This window comes from Pygoscelis adeliae, unplaced genomic scaffold (genome assembly GCF_000699105.1).
Source record: "Pygoscelis adeliae isolate BGI_AS28 unplaced genomic scaffold, ASM69910v1 Scaffold232, whole genome shotgun sequence".
In the NCBI taxonomy this organism is placed as follows: Eukaryota; Metazoa; Chordata; class Aves; order Sphenisciformes; family Spheniscidae; genus Pygoscelis; species Pygoscelis adeliae.
In genome coordinates, this window is record NW_008824473.1 from 4474686 (window position 1) to 4492097 (window position 17412).

General features: G+C 35.7%; 1 protein-coding gene across 1 annotated transcript in view; it reads left to right on the top strand.

Annotated features, from left to right (window-relative positions):
* Positions 1-17172, top strand: part of DCN (decorin) — a 40320-nt gene extending 23148 nt beyond the window's left edge. Inside the window, exons 4-8 of the mRNA XM_009321322.1 lie at positions 8039-8252; positions 8441-8554; positions 9771-9864; positions 14409-14547; positions 15648-17172. Of these exons, the coding sequence (XP_009319597.1) occupies positions 8039-8252; positions 8441-8554; positions 9771-9864; positions 14409-14547; positions 15648-15842 (756 nt within the window). The 3' untranslated portion in view covers positions 15843-17172. The remainder of the gene's footprint in view (positions 1-8038; positions 8253-8440; positions 8555-9770; positions 9865-14408; positions 14548-15647) is intronic.
* The last annotated feature ends 240 nt before the right edge of the window (positions 17173-17412 follow it).

The window sequence follows — 17412 nt, forward strand, 5'->3', positions numbered from 1 at the left end:
AACAAAAAACGGTCCTCTCATCTCCTCCCCAAAGTAACAATTTAGTCATGCAGTACATATATGTAACTATATAACCATCTTTACTCTCAGCAGGCATCGTTCTTCTTCTTGTGTAATATCTGGGAATGATTCCCATTCCCCACCTTGCAATTAAATATTCTTCAGAGTTATAGTGAAAGGGGAATATTGGTTTTAGATTAATATAACTCAAAAGCTTTGCTGTAGACAAAGCTCCATTGTCACTTTTGTTTTAAGGAGATATATGTGTGTGTGATATATATATATGTGTATATATCTCTCTCATGTATACGCTTTTTAATCATATTCCCTGATAAACATGGCTTGTGTTAGCGTTACACTTGACAGTGTGATGTTCAAAAGTTTCTAGACTTCTTAGACTTTACTAAACCTTCTTATACTCTACTAAAACAGGAAGATTTACATAAATTATCAGTATTATTGTTCCAAAATCTAAAATTACCAACAACTGCAGTTAACGTCTTTCATGAAGTGATCGCTTAAGGGAACAATTCATTAAATCCCAATTTTCATAGATCTTGAAAAAAATGAGCAGTATATTCAGTTTATTCCTTTTCAATATTCCTTTTAAATTCCTTCCTAGTTCCTATAGACATCACCAACCATAAGTGTAATGGATTTAGAAGAGATTTTCATGAACGAGTTGCGTTGAACCTAGAGTTCAACTTGTACTAAAAACCGGGTGAAGTAAGGCAAAAAGAAAGGATCTACTTATAACTTGCCCATGGCTTCTCTTTCAGCAAAAATGTAACTGCTTATGCTCTGAGTGCACAATACACGGAAATAGAAATGAAAGAGAAATTAGTACCTACAAAAATATTCTTTGTATCAGAAAATTTTCCTGAGTAGGTAAAAAAACAGTTAAAATTTGCAGCTGTGGAAATATGGCAATTAAAAAAGGATGCAACTAAGGGAATATTTATCTGCAAATAGTAGATGCCTGCCAGAAAACACCAGAGTCAACAGATTTGGTGCACTTGATATTTTTATAGTGTTAAATTTATCCAGGAAAAAGTGGCTAAACTATTGATGTTGTACTATAAAAACTCAGTGAGACTTCACACTATTTAAAAATGAAAGATAAGATATATTTTTTACCAGAGGACTTGGGAGAATAGGGAAAAAATTGAAGACAGTCTTTTTTTTAGGGCCGAGGACTGAGTTTTGCAGTTTCAGAAAACTGTCTGATACTATGTAAAAATACTTGCTTATGATTTAGACCTGTGGCAAAACAATCAGAGAGGTGCTATTGGAAAAGCCAGGAAAAAAAACTTCTATGAAACTGTCAGAATTTTCCAGGCAGACTGACACTTCTGGATAGAGTACAGTACTTTGACCCCATGGACACAATAAAGAATCCAAAATACTACATAAGTAAGCCCTCATGCAGAGTGAAGGAGGAGTCCGCAAAAACAGCACATGGAGTTGCACGCTGTGTGGCAAAGCCAAAGCAAACCAGCATAACGCCTGGCACTTGGAAAAAGAGGTAAAAGAAACTACTGTGTATTAGATCACTGTAAGAACAACACAAACAACAGAATAGTGACTGCATGCCTTTCCAACAGGAATTTTTCAATGGCACAGTGTTAGTACAGGAAAAGAAGACGAATGCGCTATTGGTCTGAAATCAAATGGAACATTGCTTAATTTAAGCTGGCAGAACTATGCAAAGCCATGGTTGTGCATACAACAGTGCTAAAACCAGTTGTACTTATACCGAAAGCAAAGACCTGCATGAAAGAGATAAAAGATTTAAACTTGGGACTGAAGGTTATGACCACATCCACACTAAGGTGTTATTGACACTAAATATATGGGCAAATAAACTGAAACACTCTTTGCAGTAATATCAAGTGGAAAAACAAAGTATTGCATTAGAAAATTTTCGTGCACTTTTTTTTTTTTAATCAAAAGAAGGTTCCCTATGGAAGGACAAGAGCCCAGATTAACTGAAGAAAAGTCTAAGAACATCTTCCAGGGATACAGAAAAGCTCTTAACAGGTCAAAAAATATTAATGAAAGAACACAGTCTTCTGATGACTCACTACAGCTTCAGTTCCTTTTTCCCAGGCATAATTAAAAGAGAAGTTAAGGAAACTTAATGCTCTGCAAATCACAGAATGAAGAATCAGTAACCACCGGCATGCTGTAAAAAAACAAAGACAGATATCTCTGTCCAGTTTATATCTCTGAACTCAATTTCCACTATCATCAAAGGCAGACATTCTTAACAGGACTGAGAGATACCTTTTTTTTATTTTTTTTTGCACTTGGTGCAGCTGTAGGTTTCTAAAAAATATTCTGAGGAAAAAAGAAAAGTTAATCTTTCTGAATCGCAGCACTGCCTTAGAGAGTTGTCATGTCCTCAGACACTCCTTTGCATTGTGCTTAACACACAATCAGATTTTCCACTGAAACAAGCATGCAACACACCACATGCATGCAAAACATTTTTAATGTGCCGAGGGTAAAGATCTTTTCATGTGAGGAAAACAACAGAAGAAAATACTTTGAGATCCTTAAAAGTCTGGAGAGAGTCAGTGTTATTAAGCTAATGAAAAAAAGGAAATTTTATAGAATACAACAATAAAATAAACAAGTACATTGTAATAAAATGAATGACCAAAATGCTTGCCTCAGTAGACAAGGACAGGGTTGAAAGATTCTCTAGAACTCCAAAGCATTAAGATTATTTTTTCTTAGAGCAGGAAAATGTAAAGCCAGCTGCTCTGTGGTCATCTGTGCAAGTCATGTTACACAAGGCTTATCAGTGAGAGCTCAAACACCATGCAGACTAGATCTGCAGCAGGCTCCTTGGCTTTGCGAGATTATTCAACAAGGTACTGTGGATGTGATCAAACTGCTTTCCACAGTCTTCTTTTGTTTATACTGACAGGCCGTTGCTCCAATGCCTTGCCATCTCCTCCCCTCACAGTTCATTCATCTCTTCCCTATTGTTTCTATGTCATCCCTTTTTCCTTGCCTTTCTTAGCTACGTCCGCTAGATCCTAGGCTTGGTAGGGTTACTACCAAACCCTACCAAAGAATTTAAGTAACAACAAAGAATAATTGTGCCATCATGTTTTTTTATACCTTTATCCTTTTCTTGCCTTAACTAGATCATGGGCCCTTCAGGAGACATACCATCTGGAATTCTGTTCAGAGACCTCCTTGGATTCAGGGGCTCTTGCTTCCTTCAAGTTTACCAATGTTTATGATTTTTTTAAATTAATTTTAAAACAAATACTTATTTTGTAAAATTCTGCCTCCTGGTATAACACAATCAGAGAAGAAAGTCAAGTTCTGTTTTATATTTTTTGTGTTCTTTGTTGTTTGTTTTGGTTTTTTTTTCCCTAAGTGTACATCTACTTCTAATAATTTGGCAGAAAAACTTGAATATATGTCCAGGTTATGAGTATGTAGTTTTTTAGTAACAACTAAAAACATAAGGCAAACAAAAAGGATGAAATTGATTATTATTTTTATTTGGATGCCTGACTCCTGAGCTTACAATTCTTAAGGCATTACTGTTCCTAGCAGAACTGTAATAAAAACCAGGTAATAATGTAATACATAACCCAGGAAATTAAAGAAATTCCATCGGGTCAGTGGATTAACTTTTCAGTTTAAACCCCGAAGGACGCATGCATCATTAAAGATTAGATGTTAGGTAAGAGTACCATCCCCAGCTGGCAAAACAGATGTATCACCATGTATTATGGCTGATAACAATTTGCTGATCATTTTACAGTTCACTTCTGATTTTGGCAAGGTTCTTGCTTCAAATTATTCTAAATTAAGAAGAACAGAAACAGGGATGAAAACCCCTCAGAACAATCCCCTGAGATTCTCACATAATGAAATTACACCAAAAAAATACAATCCCCTGCTCCCCACCCCCAGACAGGGCAAAAATTCTAAGTTTTGGTAACCCCAACAAGAACAACCCTATGCTAGCTCCTACATGATTGCCACACGCTCCCTCTGCAGTTTGTCAGGGTGTATTTTGACAAAAGCCTGCCAACAAGTGTTCCAAAATTTTCCTGAATTGTGAATCCTCCTTTTTGTTTTGGGAATAAATATTTGAGGTAGAAACCAGGCCAGAGGGAGCTAAATGGCCAGACTCCCACTGACTTCAACGGAGCCAGCATCTATTCCTGTCATACAGTGATTTTTTTTTTTTTTTTCTGACTACACTAATACCAGAGGTGTTTCAGTAAAAAGTGAGCCATTTTTGGAGCAAAGCTTGGATTTTTTTTTCCTCTCTGAGAACCACTTAAACTGCTGGTCATGATAAGATGGTCCGTAGGTATTACCACAGTGCAATATTATAATAGGGTCGATGTTTACCATGCAATGTTTACACTCTATATATGACAAGGGAAAAAGGCTTTATCTCAGGAAAATGAAGATGGAAGCTAATTTTTCTCTTATCCATAGCAAATTGCTATGAACCCTCTAAGCCTGAGTAAGGGATGTCTTTAATAATTGATGTATTTCTGTCTCTTTTTTTTCTCTTTCTTTCTTTCCTCCTTTCTTACCTATGGCTAAATATCTTTGCACCCATACCAGGTCATGCTGAAAGCTGTACATTCGGGTGCTCAGCCTTTTGTATTGTGAATTGGTGATATGCTTCAACTCTTTTTTTTTTTTTTTGGTGGGGGGAGTACATTTATTTTAAAAGAAATATCTTTTTCCCCCCACTAAAAATGGAAGTGTGGAAGAAGATAGATTTTTGAATAAAAGTATCAATTCCTGTGGCTCTGTTCTAGGCTGTCGGATTTCTGCCAAATCATTTCATACAAGCATCATCACAAGTACTATCTGTGGCCAAGGGGCTCCAGCACTTTCAGCACTTTCAGGCTGACCCTCATTTTTCCCTCCGAGTACTTCTTGCCCTGTACAAAATTTTTATATGTCCTTTAACAAGATGAATATAATGCCCTGTCATGCCATCTGGGCTTTATTCAGGATAGCTAGTCCATGTGGCATGTTTTTGCCTAATGTCCCTTCCTCAGTAGCACTGCCTGCAGATGTTTTCCCTAGGTTTTTCTGCTCTAGTTCCTGTTTTCGCTGACCTCTATATTCCCCTGAGTTTTTAATTTTATGTTATTTTGTTTTGTTTTAACTTTTGTTACATGCAAACCATACGGGGCACATTCTGAGGAAAGTAAACAGCATTGCTCCAAGGCTAATAACTTAGTTCTTTAAGTCTTGCATATAATAGAGTTATTGTGAAGTGGGAAAGGAACTCAGGAGTGGCTCTCCAGGTGCTACGCTGGTGTGTTATCCTCATCATTTGCTGTTGCTCTGGGAGACAGTAAAACTTCTCTTGCAAATTCTGATAGATGGGTTTATTTTTTCTTCTTTACAGCTGCACAACAGTGTGGAAAAATAATGCAGGTTTAAAATACTGGGAGCAGGGACTTGCAGTGCGGGGTGTAAGTGGGAAATGCTATTCTGGTACAAAAAAGTTGAAAACCACAGGCTTGTGATACCTTCCCACCTTATACCACCATAGATACGTTCCCACTGTGAAATCAGTATTTTTAAACATACCTTTGATAGATACCATCATTTCTAAGTGAGAGACTTTCTGAATGTTTGAATAAAACGGTTCTGTGTGTTTCCCCAAGATAACATGGTCATATTACTCCATATTCAGGAGAAAGCATTGGCAAAGCAGAACAGATTAATCCTAGATACCTGCATAACTTCTGGCTTTGGTCAGGACTATCAGTTCTGCTCTGAAGAGCTGTAATATCCTCTTAACATCAACTACTCAGAGAATATTTTCATGTGTGTAGCTGAATGTATACCTATCTATTTCCAGCAACAAATATTTCACATCAGATCATCAGCTGTGATAATCATGGCCCAAACATTTTTTATCTAAAAGGCAACAAAGTTAAAACAAATCAAATAAAAAAGAAAAAAAGATAAGGCAGACTTTTAGCTGAAATAAATGACCAAGCAGTAGAAAGCAAGATACAGGATAAAAATTTCAAGTGCTTATAAGATGAGTCTAAACTCATTGAATGTTGACTTAGAGATCTATGGAAAAGAAATCCATGGAAAATTAAGGGAAAAAAAAAGAATGTAATTAGCAGTAACACATTCAGTTATTCAGTTATTATGATAAAAACTGAGACTCATCTGCATAATTCAAGCTGTACCCCTCATAATAACTGGATTGTTTCCCGTGTCCTAATATTGTGCAGGTAGCTGTATTACACTACAGGCAGAATCTACATCTGTATCACAATTCTGGCAATGATGACTCAGGAAACCACACCCCATGTGTACCCCATGTGTTCTCATGGCAGTTCTTACAGCTTAGGCTCAAATAAAAGAGAGTTGGGGCCATGGCTCTCACTGACCAATATATTTATTTTGGGAGAGGCTTATTGTTAAGGAAATGCTCTGCTGAACTGTGAGTGACCTTTTCTACCTCCTCTTGCAAATGTGTTATTGTTAGCTAGCATACAAAATTAAAACCAGATACACTCAGCTTTATGTGTACTCAGTGAAACCATGTACAGAGCACACTGCTTGCTTTGCTCAGGATGATCTGCAAGAGGAGTCCATTAGGGAAAAAACACACATCAAATACCATTTTAAACTATCTTCTCACCTCTATTTCAGTTTTCATGATGGAGAGGTGCTGTCACAGATGCTGATACACTTCTTGGCACTCTTTTAATACTTAACTGATTGTGGAAAGAGTTGAATGCTCCAAGAAACAGATTAAAATGTAATTCTGAAAATATTAAAAGTGTATTAAAATGCACTGAATGTTAACTATAGTATATGCAATATAAAAAATTGTGGTTTAGCAGCAACTGTTGTCTTCTGTTTCTGAAAACAGCATAATGGAGTTAGTGATCCAAGATGCTCTATAGCTCTTCTCTAGTAATAAATATAAGTAGATATTATATCTATATTTATACAGCTCATTCTACCTAATTCACTGCACAAACATGCAGCACTGTAAGTCTGATAAGTAGATAGCAAACAGATGGAATGATAAGATTCATTCTGATATGTATCATATCTGAAATCTTTTCCATTAGCTGCATTACTGTTCTGACAGTAATGGGACTTTCTTCTCCCTTTTTATGTCATGGTTGGTTAATCAATAAAATTGAGAAGTAATGTAAAATTTCAGAGGCATACAGAGACCACCTATTACAGGTAACAGAGCTTTCATAGAGGCCTTTCTCCCCGACTGTATAGAGAGCTAATTTGCTTAGAGTTACCCTGAGTCTAGATATCACAATTGTTGTGAGAACTAGATTAGGCACCTACGTAGTAGGCAGAATGAATATGGCCCATGACGCCTAACTGCAGGACTTAAGAGTGTGGTGCTTCAAATTGCTGCCTTTCCATACCAAGTTACGCTTACCAAAAAATAGCTTATATCTCTGCAAAAATGAGGTTATTATCAGACAGATATCTAATAAGTGCAGTCTATAAGACTAACAAGAAAGAGGTGATGATATACATATTTTTATTAAGCTGGGCTGTGCCTTCACTGTATTGAGTAATAGAATTTTCTGTTTAGGAAAAACTGGTTAGGTTGGTTGTGTGATGATGGGTAAGGTATAAAAGTATCCTCAGAATAAACAGAATCAGAAAGAAACCCAAATAAAACTGATAATGTTAGTTTTATGTGAATGCTTTGTTCTTCACAGCTTTCAAATGGAAGGGTTGTACTTATTCTTGGGTATAAATTATGGATGTTAACAGAAGCTGCATATACCTCAGCAATGAAATAACACTTGTATTTGTTATGCAAGCCTTGTTTATCTTTCACTGATTCAGAAGGTCTTAATCTGTTTGTTTTAGTACTGCATTGCATTTTCTTCAGCTCATTAGATTGTCTTTTGGTCAAAAGACATCAAAAGACACTAGAAAAGAATAATCATTTTTAAATGTTTCATTCCTAAAATAATTTCCCTAGTGATCATCTGAGATCTCCTTCATTATTACTCCACAGGCATTGATCCTTGTTAACAACAAAATCAGCAAAATAAGCCCGTTAGCTTTTGCTCCTCTGAAGAAACTGGAAAGACTTTACCTGTCCAAGAACAACCTGAAGGAACTCCCAGAAAATATGCCGAAGTCTCTTCAGGAGATACGGGCTCATGAGAATGAGATCTCCAAGTTGAGGAAAGCTGTCTTTAACGGACTGAATCAAGTGATTGTCTTAGGTACGAGCATGAGAAATTATAACAAAATCAACTCAATGTTTTTTCAAGATGTTGTTTTTAGTTCAATCAGTGATTTTATGTAGAAAGCCAAGAAATGCTCCAATAAATTGTACTTCCAAGTTAGCTTTGACTTGAAGGATATAGGTACCTGCACTGCAGCACAGCTCACGACCATGTTTTGTTGGCAGAACTAGGCACCAATCCAATCAAGAGTTCAGGCATTGAAAATGGAGCTTTTCAGGGGATGAAGAGGCTCTCCTACATCCGTATCGCGGATACCAACATTACTACCATCCCAAAAGGTAAGAAATTCAATTAATATTTCAGAGATTTGCATAGATATAATATAATGACTTCTAGTCAGCTGGAAAAAAAATGATTATGGAAGACTTTTGTGTCAGTCCTTAGAGTATCCATTACTTGACTACTTCATTTTTTGGTCAGTTGACTTTTATTCATTTGGAAAATTTTGTTTTTCTATTATGAGAAGCTCCACAAGAGGTGCACTGTCAAAAGTAAGCCATTTTATGTTATTTTGCTTTTCTTGTCTCATAGCTGAAATATAAAGTGGAAGAATGTTTTCACCCCCCAACCCTGGTTGGTGAGCCTGATCAACATTACACAGATGTAAATTCATGTAGAATTAACTGAAGTTCTACAAACATAAAATCAGCCCTCCACAAGTCTGTGGGTTTGAAATAAAAAATACTATTTCTATACAAAACAGAAATATTTGCTATTTTTAAAAATACTTCATTGCAAATTACTACAAAATAAGAGCAATTTCAATATAACCTATTAAAAGAAAAGAAAACAAAACAAACCAGAATGGTTCCAATCCAGAGGAAATTATATTCAATTTATTCATATGTCAGCCAGCAGATTGTTTTGAAATAGCTGAAAACTTTTTGAAAGTTAATACTAGTTGTTATTTCTTTCTTCCCACATTTCCTGTTTTGGATATTCCTCTGAGGGACCTCAGATAGTTAAAATATTTTGTTCCAATTTTTTTTTCCTGATAAACAGAATTTGCAAACAAGTATGTGCCCTACCTAAAATAACATTAAAATTATTTTTGCTTCATCTTTATAATCTCATTTTCTGCTGCTGTTATTTTTTAAATATCTAGGTGCCAAATGTTTGTAGATTTATGTATAAGGATAGTCTGGCTAAAATGAAAGCTCTTTCTCCTACACTATCATATATGTTCCATTTACATAATCATGAAAGCAAGAATTCATATCTGAGAATAATTTAGTTTAGCTATTTTTTTAAGAATTAACTGTTCTATAATGACATTAGGAGCTTGGTCTTATTTCATGCCAAATAAATTGTTACTAGTTGTTTTCAGTTTCCCTGATTGTGAAAGTTCCTTTCTCATTCAGTGAATTGTCCTTGGCTGTGTCTAGTAAAAATCTTTTTGTTACTGTAAAAAAGCCTCAGTATGACACAAGTCCTTTAAAAAAAGATAATAATACGGTTTTATCAAAAGTAATTTGATGGTGTTCTCTCTCTCAGGCCTTCCCCCATCCCTTACTGAACTTCACCTTGATGGCAACAAAATTAGCAAAATTGATGCTGAAGGTCTGTCTGGACTCACCAACTTGGCGAAGTAAGAATTCATTTCTTCTTTTTACATAAAATATTAGTTGAAATTGTAACCACCACACACAATAAAAAAACATCATTCTGGGCTTCATGAGCGTTATCATCATTGAAGCAGTAGATAATTTAGCAGGAAAAGCTTCTAAGGACTTGTGTACTGACTTAAGAGAACAAAACACTTTTTTTTTTTCCTAACAACTCTTTCTAACTGTTTTCGTTTATGAGTGATGTATGCCCAGGACAACTGTTTGTTTGATTAAAAAAAAAAAAAAAAAAAAAGATAAAGAGAGCAATTAGATTTTTTAATTATGTCATGCTTCTTTCATTGTATTTCCATCTTTGGTTTATGCATTTTTCTTGGGACACTGCATTGCTCATGCAATTTGCCCTGGAAACAGAGGAAAAAAGCACATGGGAACCAAAACTGCTTGCAACAGTGTTTCCTTTGTTTCTCAAGAAAGGCAAGTCTGCAATGAGTCCAGGAACATGACAAAAAAATAATCATACAATATAAATGAAAAAGTGTCATTTTTTCGGAGTGATTGTATCTTGCTAATCTGTGAATACATTGTTGAATAAGTTTCTCTAACTGTAGGAAAATGTAAGGAGAATTCCCAAAGAGCAGTTATAGACATACATAATTATTTGTGAATTACTTCACATTAGATAACATGCTAAAATAGTAAAATGGGCCTTTACTACAAGGTATTTTAATACTATGATACTTGAAAACTTTTGTATGACAATAGAAGTGTAATTGACCTAAAAGACCGTTAATCAGATTACTGGATCTAATTCCTGGATCTTCATCTTAATCATTCAGCTTGTCATAATGAAGGCAGAAAACAGAAATCAAAGAAAGATTACTGAGCAACAGGAGTTAAGTTTACTGCCGTTTATAGTAGCTTGGTCAGCAATTTATTGCAATGAAGTGTATAGTAACCACACATACCCCAAGTCTGGCAATTCCAAATGATAAAGCTTAGAACAACTTTCTAGAGCTTGTAAAATAAGACATTTCAACTCATGTTTGATGTTCATATTTGATCACAGATTCATCCCTGTTCAAAAACAGTCTGCTCCTGGATTTTAATGAAAAAATAAAAATACCGTAATTATGGGTTAGGGGACTATGAATCAGTTATTGTTTATGATAGAGGCTTAGTATAAAATGTAACATCCTCCAGAGAAATTATAAAGACAACTTCCAAAACCAAAACAAGATCATAACTACTCAGGTAAAGAGTAATTTACTTTACTGGAAGAGGGAGGTGTGGGGTCTGTCAGCTGTCCTGCAGACGACAGAGTTTTTCTGCTTTTTCACATTCACGCTTGGAAAACACTACAGGCAGCATCACATGGACAATATTGTTGGAAGTCCTTCTTAAGACAAAGTTTTATGCAGCAAGTGCTGATGGACTACTAAAAATATCTAACCTTGGGCTGCTTCCACTGAGGCTGTACTGTACGGAGAAACAAGATACTCTGTTGATCGTGGTGTGGAAATGTGGAGCTGCTCAGAGCAGGCACCAAGTTTTGAACTGCCCTCTGGCCTGTGCTTAAGCAGGCAACCTAAGCATAGTCAGAAATCCTCTCTTGCAAAGTTGAAAAGTGAGGCAGAATACAGATTGGTGAAAAAAGGAACACATTGGACATAACAGAGCAGACAGATGAAGAAAGAAGAGAGCTATGGGAGAGCTCCAGGACAGCATATGGGATAAATCTAAGGGGCAGCACGCCCCTTATGCCACGGAAACAAGCTACTGAAAAAACAGCTTTTATTTACACATGTAAGTCTTCATGAACATCAGTACGGATGGAGTCTGACCACTCTTCTCCTGGATCATGTCAACTCATGCTCAACATTCTAATAGCTGCCCTAAAGCACAGTTAGGCTTTGAGAAACAGGTCATTTTTCTGACTGTGTTATGGTGTTTTGAACTGTAAATTGTTCCATGCAAAAGCTCAGTGTAGATCTACTGCTCATTCTCTTTTGAATTCTTGAGTTCTAGCAGATTGCCAATATTTGTCCTTTTTGTTTGTTTGTTTTCCTTGTAAAATTACTCTTAAGTCTTTCAAAAGTCTTCATATAGTGCTTCAGTGGAAAAAAAAATCTCATGAATGTAAACCAAGCAAAGAGTTTGCTGGTTACATGCAAGAATGAGCTCCACAGGAGGATATACACATTACACAACTGATGTTACTAATGTCTATATCCTATTAAAGTTTACTGAAAAGATCTAGGTCCATACAGTGGATGTTGCATCAAGCCCAGAATAACCATGATGTTGAGCAGCATGAAGTTTGTTAAAAAAAAGTGGAAATGAGCCAGCAGGGATGTTGGAGACAAAAGAAGGTGAAAAAATATTTGAGAATTTCTTAAATTTTTAGATATGTTTTTGATGTTGCTCTTCAATGATGTAGAACACTGTGACTAGATCAGCTAAAACACTGGGAAAATGTTACCTATTCAGTAATATAAAAGGAAGTCATATGTCAATATATTAAGCAAGAGTGATTTTTCAAATTCTTCCCTTTTTTTTCCCATGGGAAAAAGAAGAGAGATGGAGACCATATTCTTTCCTAACATTCTTAATCACCCTGTATTTTACACACTAATATTGACTTTTCATTTGTAAACATAGCCCCGAGTGACTGAGAGTTTGTTTGTAACACATTAGGATGAGATGTAATTATATATATTTTCACTGCTTGTGGGAGTTAGATCCACTTTTCAACAGACTGCTTCAATTTTACTCTTTCCTTAAGAGTTTCCCTGCATGAGCTAATGCAGGGTTGGATCTTGTCCATCCCTATGGTGTGTAACGGGGTTACTTTTGCTTCAACAGACCAATATGAAAGTCAGACCTGCTTTTTTTCATGCTGGTCTCCCTAGGTGTGACACATCTGCGTGTAGACCTGCATATCTAGCGAGCATATATTAGTAGCGAGCATATATATGTGTCAACCAAGAATTTATAGCCTTCTGCCAAAATTTTTTTTTTTCCCAATCCTTTTAAAGACATTCACTGTGAGCACCCATCACTGAAGTTATTCTGTAAATCTTCAGACCAAATTGCTCTGTAGGATCAAATGCCCCAAGCTTTCCTAAATCTTGATGTAGTCTACTCAAAAGGAATTTTGTTCAAATAACTTTTAAATGAAAATTCTTCCTGACCAAATTCTAGCAAAGATATGGGATACTGTGAACTGATTTCTGAGTGAAATAAATCCCAGTTGATGTCAGTGGGAGATCTCATTGAGCTCTCCTTTGTCATTTAATAGTTTGACAACATTGCAATGTTTAAATGAGCATGATATGACTATTTGTATTACATATAATACTAGTTAACAACATCTTTCTTTGACAGTTTATATTTAAAAGGAAAATTATAAAATGCACTTCCATTCTTGGACAGCATTATTTCTGGAAACATCTCTGCCATAAAGATCAAACAAGAATTTTTAGTTCTGTGATTTTATACTAGGTCCAGATTCTGACTTTTGAAGCTGGCACAAGCCACAAAGAATTACAGGTAGTAGATTACTGTGAATAAGACTTAAAGTACTCATCCATAGCAAATTATTTTATCACAAGGATTCTGATTACCTACATCAAATTCTTTAACTGATTCAGTTATTAATAAATCTCAGAGCATTTTTTTCCCTCAAAAATTAAAAGAGATTGCTTAAAGAAAAAAGATAAAGCAAACTAGATGAACTAGGTTTAGCTTTTATAGAAATAATTTTCTCAAAGGACAACACTCCTGATGATGACAACTCCTGCAGAATTACCACTGAATCCCTTACTGCAACAAAGAGCATTATAACTTATGAGAGTCTCCTGAAAAAATTCTGTAGTTTGGTAATTGCAAACCAAAATAGTATTAACACAGAAATACACAGATAGGACCAGATTTTCCAAATTGGACATAAATTGTGCTAGTAAACCCAGAATGTGGATCTATAAAGCAGGAAGGATGATTTTGTGATGAAAGCTCTGGTCTGGAACCTAGGAGAAATGTGTACGTCCCACTTCTGTGTCCTGCTGGACAGATCATTATGCATGACTCAGCTCCTGTTTCCAGTCTGTAACATGGCTCTAACTACATAAGTATCTTAGAAGGATGTGGTGAAGATTTAAACTTAACAGTTCTGGTCACCCTGGGTTAGGTAGTTTGACAAAGAAAGTTACAGCCAGTGCTCCTAAAGTCATGAAAGAAACTCTTATTCAGCTTTTAAAGAGAGACTGGTGCCTATGGAGGTGCACAGTATATATTTACAGTGGGATTAGTCGTATAGCTTATGAAAGTATGCAGTACCATGGGCACAAGTTGGATGATATCATGGTAATTATGATAGTTCACATCAGATGTCAAACATTTAAATATGTTTAACTGAATTAGTTCTCCGTGGTGAGTCTGTACCTCACACATAATTCTGAAAATTAGTCTGGTCTGTTCTACTACAGTAGTGTAGAGAAGTAATCAACCCAAGAAAGATGGTTATGTGGGCAAGTTTAACATATTTGTTTGTTTGTTTGTTTTTCAGATTGGGTCTCAGCTTCAACAGTATTTCTTCAGTTGAAAATGGTTCTCTTAACAATGTACCTCATTTGAGAGAGCTCCATTTGAACAACAATGAACTTGTCAGAGTACCTAGTGGGCTGGGTGAACACAAATATATCCAGGTAAAGTTTATCATACTGCCTCAGAGAGCAATAGTTGAAAGATTCCAAATGGTATTTGTGTGTTTACTTGGTCTTGAACAGAAACATATACAGTATTTGTGCAAAAGGTAACTTGATGCAAGTTTCGTAAACTGTTGAACAGGCCTGGAAAAGTTGCATACAACAGGAAGACTCTTATTCTGATTTTTGTGTGGATGTGGCTATGGAGGTGTATAGACCTGGAGGTGTGAATTCATTATCTCCGTGTATCTGAGGGGACTCAATAAATATGGGATTATTTGTGTACTTCGATTTCCTCTTTATTCAAAAAATGCTTTCAAAAAACATTTCTTTTGTTGAATTTTTTTCAATTCTACTCAGTGACATTTTGCAACCTTTCCCAAGAACCTTCCGTTTGGTATCTCACAAAGCTGTGCCTTCAGAAGGGCAAAGAGATGCAATATGCATTTCACATCAGCAGTATTTTTGAGGTCTGTGTGGCTGGATAGCTAGAAATATGGCCTCTTGGAACCAATTAAAATCTGTCTTCACTTGGACTGAGATTTTATGGGAAAGCAAGCTCCCAAAGAATGAAGACTCCTAAATGTAAATCACCACTTGCATGTAGCTTGGGAAAATTAATCAGAAATGATGACTCTGGAGCAAAGTGATATTCATCAGCTATTTTAAATCATCATTAGTGATTACTTTGGCTCTGGGTCCTGTACAGTTTGCACTCATGAGAGGGAAAGCATTAGAGCTGGAGAGAAACCAATTAGCACCAAATATATTCTTTACATACAGCATATGCTTCTGAACCACAGCACTATATTAATAATTCCACATCTTTGACTCCTGTTTTGGTTACAGTATGATCAAATGATAGTAATGTTATTAGATTGCCTTGCACAGTTTCTGCTCTTTCTGTAGAAATTATTTCTAATTGGGTATACTCTAGGTATTTCAAAAGGTAAGCAGAATCAAGCATTTGTTTGGAAAAAAGGATATATTGTTACTCTGTATAACATTGCACAATACATACCAAGAATTTGACATCAAATCATTCATCCTATTTGCCACGGTAGCTCTATGTCTCACTTCTATACTTCTATACTTTTCAGGTGGTCTATCTTCATAACAACAAAATTGCTTCGGTTGGTATCAACGACTTTTGCCCTCTTGGCTACAACACCAAAAAGGCTAGCTATTCCGGTGTGAGTCTCTTCAGCAACCCCGTGCAGTACTGGGAAATCCAGCCTTCTGCTTTTCGGTGTATCCATGAACGTTCTGCAGTACAGATTGGAAATTACAAATAGATGTCTAAATATGGGGTTTGGTTGTGTTTCAGCTAAAGTACCTGTTGTAATAGGCCTGTTCAAAAAATTGTTGCTAACAATTAATGCCAAATACCAGAAACTTCGCTTTAAAGTGGAGATGATCCATTGATGTGGAATAAATGAATCATTACAGATGTACAAGATCAAGCATAACATCAAAAAGAATTGCCAACTGTGCTTTAAACCGACTTATTTCAGCCTTCTTTTCCAGCATGCTTTCTGTGGTATTTTTCAGTTTGCTGAATGCTACAGGTTTTCAGATTCCACTGTATATGAGATTCGGAGTAAATATTTGTCAAGCTATGATATAAAAAAAAAAAAAATAGCGATTGAGGTTATTTTTATAGCCACACACACAAAAAAAAAAAATAGTAGAGGGAAAAAAGACTCTCAAATCATCTTGAGACTTGAGAAGGTGAGAGTTACCTCCTTTAAATTTATTTCAAGCCCTGGAGGTTTAAAAATATCCACTATAACACTAAGCAAATTCTGAATGTATCTATTTAGCAGAGGCAAATAAAGTTGTTGCTAATATCATTATTTTGGGAAAATAAAATAAATTCATATTGTATACATAGTTCTTTAAAGTTTGCCATTCTTCTAGAGCAATGCTATTCAGGATTAGCCTAACATAATCCTATTGAACAAAATAATGAGTAGTCTGCAGTAAAAAGACCTGTAACCTATGTCTGGAGCTCAATGACTAAATTTCTCTAGGGCAAATCCATCTCACCTTAGTCAAAAGAGCAGTTATAATGACTTCAGTGAGACTGCCTTGCAGAGTATGGTATTAAGGTTTAGTCATTGGTATCAGTCCATGTATATATCTAAACCAAAAATACTAGCAGTTCACTGTTCACTTGTTCTGCATTGTACATTTGTCAGCATCCTTTACTGTTTTTGTTTTTTAAACAATGTTTTTAATTGTCAAGTAGAGATATGCAGGCTCCCCATCTGATGAATTTGTGAAATTTAGATTATAAGAAAAATCATAAGTATAGCAAAATATGAAGTGAAGTAACAGCAAGGCCTAGCTGGACATTGCTGGGACATCATTCGTAGAAGTATCTTCTTAGAGTGATTTGAAGCCCTCTGCAAACTGGGATTCTTCAACCCGTACCAGTGGGTAGCAAGCACATCAAAGGTAGGCTGCACATTTCTACTGTCAATCTACAAAGCTAAACATATACTCAATAAAAATGTCACCTTAAAAGAATCTTCTGCAGCCTCTTAATACTCCAAGGTCAATCTCTCTAATTTGTAAAACTTATATGTCATTTATATTAAAGAATAATGTAATACAGGCAAACTCCAAAGTGTTTGTCTTTATTTTCTGTTTTGATAGCATAACATAGTGTGTCAGAACTTTAATTACGATTAAGTCTTGAAAATTGAACATCTTTGGCACAGTAATAGCTAAAGTAAGAGCAAGCTGTGTGAAATTCTCTTGCCTCAAGAAACTTTTTCATGCCTAACAATCATAGGTATTTTTTCTAGAAAATGAATATATTCTTTTCATAGCTGTCATTGATTCAGGTAGTAAATAATT